Raw genomic sequence first — 4,702 nt, forward strand, 5'->3', positions numbered from 1 at the left:
GGCCTGGCCAGGGGGCCTTCTCTTCAGCCTCTGCTCCTTCCCTGCCAGGGGCCTCTGCACAGCAACGTGAAACCCCTTTGGGTCAGATGAGGAGCTGGGACGCCCGCCTTGCCTGAAGCTGGAAAGAAACTTTCAATGTAGACGGTCTCTCTCATTTCTGCCCAAAGTCCAAATCCTGTTTTCCCTTTTGATGTCCTTTGTAAGAGTCCTGTGCTCCTCTGGTGAATTCCTCCACTGCTTCTACAACAGCTCTGTCTCTGCCCACCTTCAGAGAGAGAGAGAGAGAGAGAGAGAGAGAGAGAGAGAGAGAGAGAGTGTGTGTGTGTGTGTGTGTGTGTGCATGCTCACACTGAGGGGCAGGAGGGGAAGTCTACAACCTGCTGCCCCTTTGAATCCCTGCCAGAAGCCAGCTTCCTTTCTGACCCTTCAAGGCGGGGTCTTGTCCTGGCAACTTTGACAAGTCTGTCTTTGCTTCCAAAGATCAAGACACTGGGCTTCTAATTTTTACTTCTTATTTATTTATTTTATTATATATATATAGTACATTATAGTCTCACATCATAATGTAGATTATGTTGCCAAATGCCAATTGTATATATTCACATAGTACTTGGTGCCCCCCGCCCTGCCCCCAATACCCAGTGTCCAGGTTAACAATGTTATATTCACATGTATACCCATAGTCGCAGGTAACATTTCTATTAATGAACCTCAGCTTTCTTCTTACCCTGCCCTTCCTCCCTGGCTCCACTGAGCATCTCCTCCATTATCTGGAGTTCCTCTGGTATCCGAGAATACCTTTCTAAAGAGGGTGAGATCAGAGAACTACAGGAACATATACATACCCATGTTCATAGCAGCACAATTTGCAATAGCCAAACTATGGAACCAACCTAGGTCTCCATCAACAGATGAATGGATTGCAAAATTAGGGGAAATACACACAATGGAATTCTACTCAGCAATAAAGAAGAACAAAATTGTGTCATTCATAAGAAGATGGAAAGACTTGGAGAACATTATGCTAAGTGAGATCAGCCAAGCACAGAAAGAAAGGGACGTATGTTTTCCCTAATATGCTGGAGCCTGGGCTTCTCGTGGCGTCTTCTCCTTCAGGAGCAGAAGCTGTTAACCAGAGAGAAGAGGCAGGCTGGGAAAGAAGAGGGGACTGAGGGCGGCTGGGAAAGACAGCCAATGCAAATGAGAGAGGAGGAGAGAAGACAGAAGGAGAGAATCAGAGGAAGACAGACAGCAAGGATGCGAGAGAGAGAGAGAGGAAGGAGGTGGAAAAACCAGAAACAAACAGGGAAGAGGAGAGAAGGGAGTGGTGCCAGGTGGCTAGATTAGGGTGAAGAAAAGAAATACAGTCAGGGAAGACAGAGAGGTGTGTGTGTGTGTGTGTGTGTGTGTGTGTGTGTGTGTGTGTGTGTGTTGCAGAAAAAAGATGCAATAGAAGAAAAAAACACAGAAAGGAAGAGAAACAAACAAGAAAAAGGGAAAGAAAAATGAGGTGCAAAGAATGAATGAGAAAAGGAGGAATGTATGGAAATAATGAGAAGGAGAGAGTCCTGCAGGAGAGAGCAGGTTAGCAGCACCATGTCATTGCGACTATGGGCTCTAATAAGCCTGTTCTAGCCTGTCATTAGCGGGGACCTGGCGGGCGGGGCAGGGAGGCAGGAGGGCGGGCCTGGGCTCCAGGCAGGTGGCCGCCCCTGGGTGGGGCTGCAGGCCAAGCCCTTGGGGTATAAGTCGGAGGCTGGGGCCTGCTTGAGCACCTGTCAGGGGCAGCTCCGGTGCAGGTGCCAGGCAGGTGGCTCCGGCCAGCCCGGCCCCAGCATGAGCTCCTTCGACCTCCCCGCGCCCTCCCCGCCTCGCTGCAGCCCCCAGTTCCCCAGCATCGGCCAGGAGCCCCCTGAGATGAACCTGTACTATGAGAACTTCTTCCACCCCCAGGGCATGCCCAGTCCTCAGCGGCCCCCCTCCTTCGAGGGCGGTGGCGAGTATGGGGCCACCCCCAACCCCTACCTGTGGCTCAACGGGCCGGCCATGACCCCGCCGCCCTACCTGCCGGGCGCCAACGCCGGTCCCTTCCTGCCCCAGGCCTACAGTGTACAGAGGCAGCTGCTGCCCGGCATGCCCGGACTGGGGGGCAGCGACCTGGGCTGGCTGCCCATCCCCTCGCAGGAGGAGCTGATGAAGCTGGTGCGGCCCCCCTACTCCTACTCGGCGCTCATCGCAATGGCCATCCATGGCGCGCCCGACAAGCGCCTCACCCTCAGCCAGATCTACCAGTACGTGGCCGACAACTTTCCATTCTACAACAAGAGCAAGGCCGGCTGGCAGAACTCCATCCGCCACAATCTGTCACTCAACGACTGCTTCAAGAAGGTGCCCCGCGACGAGGACGACCCGGGTAAGGCCCGCAGCCGGCCACCGGTCCCGGGAGGCGAGTTTCGTTACTACCCAGAGTTCATTCCAGAAAGTTCTGTGTCTGGACCCCAAGACTGGGGGCTGCTATGAGACAGGGTTGAAGGGAGCTTACCTGTGGAGGAGGATGTGGCCTGGGGATGGATCTGGGTTTCAAGGGGTTCCAATCATTGGCCTCTGGGCAGGTTAGCGCTTTGAGCCTCAGTTTCCACATCTGAAACAGAGATGGCGAGAGTGCTTGCTTTGCAGGCTGATAAAGGTAGTAAGACAAGGAATGCAGTCTTTGGTGCTAACGTATACCTGATGGGCTGCGGTGGCCATGAGCACGATTCGTGCGCAGCCCCAGCACCTGGGTGCAGAAGTCTTGTGACTGAGCTTGGACCACCTGCACCCCCAGAGCCTGCAGAGGAGAGGAAAGGTCTTTGCTGACAGCCCCAATGGCCCTGGTGCTGCCTGTCCCCCTGACTCACAGAATTGCCTTTAGTCCCCCCACCCCACCCCTGCCTGGGGGCTCTTATGGACCCATTTCACAGATAAGGAAAATGGCCGTCAGAGAGAGCTTCCCCGTCTGAGGGGACCCAGGGAAGGGCACTGCTGGAGCTTGATCCCGGGAGCAGGTCTGGCACCAGGGGTTACTTCCTTTTCATGACAAACGTCTAAAGTGCAGAGACTTCCTGAGAGCCCTGGATTAAATCTTCCTGGCTCCATTTCCCAAAATCAAAGTCCAATTTTGTTCTACCGCAGGAAGCCAGAGTGTGGCTCAGAGGAAGGCCACTTCAGCCCCTTTGAAGCTAGCAATGGTCAGGACTATTTGTCCCTCAAAAGAGGTCAGGGGTCATGTCCAAGCAGTGCCTCCATTCTCCAGGTGAGATCTAGGCCCATCCTGTGATGGTGCCTCCCAGTTGCAGACCCTTTAACACATCCAGGGTCTGTCCTTTTTCCCAGAAAACCCGAGGGAAGAGGGACAGATCCAATGACCCATCTTCAGACTGGGGAGCTGAGGTTCACCCAGAACCCCTCAGTCGGTTAGGAGCAAAACCAGGACTCATGTCCACCCACAGACTCCACCCTGGGCACTGTCACCCCAGCACCTCTTCCCCCTTCACACACAGCGCTTTCCCCTTAAAGGGGCCTACAGTGGAAACTCCTCTGTGCCTTGGGCCCTCTCTCTTCCTGTAGCCCCTCCCCCAGAGCCCAGTTCTGGTGGGTGCTTGAATACGATGGCTTTGGGGCTGGGCAGGTGGGGGTCTGTGGAATCCCTTGTTTCTCACCCCCAGGCTTTTGTTCTTTTACTTCTGTGCTCATCACCTTTGTTTTTGCTTCATGCCAGTAAGGAGGGGCAGAGGCAGCACCTGTCCATCTCACTGCCCGCTCACCTTCTCCCACCTTGGTTTCAGGTAAAGGGAACTACTGGACCCTGGACCCCAACTGTGAGAAAATGTTCGACAATGGGAATTTCCGCAGGAAGAGGAAAAGAAAGTCAGATGTCGCCTCCTGCACCGGCTCCCTGGCCTCAGAGAAACCCGAGAGCAGTCTCCTGGCAGGCAGTCCCAAGACCGCAGAGCCGCAGGACCTCTTGGATGGTGCCTCCCCAGGCACCAGCGGCTCCCCAGAGAAGCGCTCCTCCTCACCTCCCTCCGGTGGTCCATGCCTCAACGGCTTCCTCTCCACTATGACAGCCTATGTGAGCGGGACGAGCCCCGTGGGCCGCCCCATGGCCACGCCAGGACTAAGCCCTGAGTCCACTGACAAGATGGGGCAGAACACACTGAATTTCAACTCCTACACCCCCCTGAGCAACCTCGGCGGCCACGGAGGTGCCGGGGAGTGGGCCAACCCCGTGCCTACCAACACTCTTGGCTACGGGGGCTCCGTCCTCAACCAGTTCAGCCCTCATTTCTACAACAGCATCAACTCCAACAGTGTCCTCTATCCCAGGGAGGGCACTGAGGTCTAGGCACGAAGCAGCTCCTGAGCCCCAAGGATGTGCCTGGGAGAAGAGCAGTGGGTCCTCCAGGCCAGCTCCCCACCCCACCCCTGGTCCATGACTTCGGAATCCCCCAGGCAGGACGAGGAGGCACAGAAGAAGGCATCCTCTTTCTAAAACATTGTTTAAGCCTCTTTAGCATGTGTGCATCCACACACAGACCTGCCAATTTTGCAGTGGAAATACCAGTGCCTAGATAACAGTAATAATGGAGGGCCATTTGTTGAGCCCTTATTCTATGCTGGGTGCATGCCCCTTAAAGACATGGTCACACTTACTATGAGGTTT

The 4,702-nt window shown here is 54.8% G+C and overlaps 1 protein-coding gene across 2 annotated transcripts; it reads left to right on the forward strand.

Annotated features, from left to right (window-relative positions):
* Positions 1–1,836: 1,836 nt before the first annotated feature.
* Positions 1,837–4,384, forward strand: FOXI1 (forkhead box I1; the record flags this gene model as incomplete). 2 transcript variants are annotated; one of them, XM_080699563.1, is made up of 2 exons in its annotated part: positions 1,837–2,413; positions 3,825–4,384. In XM_080699563.1, 2 exons carry the CDS (start codon positions 1,837–1,839, stop codon positions 4,382–4,384), a joined length of 1,137 nt encoding a protein of 378 aa, XP_080555689.1. The 2 variants fall into 2 exon arrangements, with proteins under 2 accessions (XP_080555689.1, XP_080555690.1); XM_080699564.1 differs by having other exon boundaries at positions 4,107–4,384.
* Between the last annotated feature and the right edge of the window lie 318 nt (positions 4,385–4,702).

This window comes from Muscardinus avellanarius (assembly GCF_963383645.1).
Source record: "Muscardinus avellanarius genome assembly, chromosome: 7".
NCBI lineage: Eukaryota > Metazoa > Chordata > Mammalia > Rodentia > Gliridae > Muscardinus > Muscardinus avellanarius.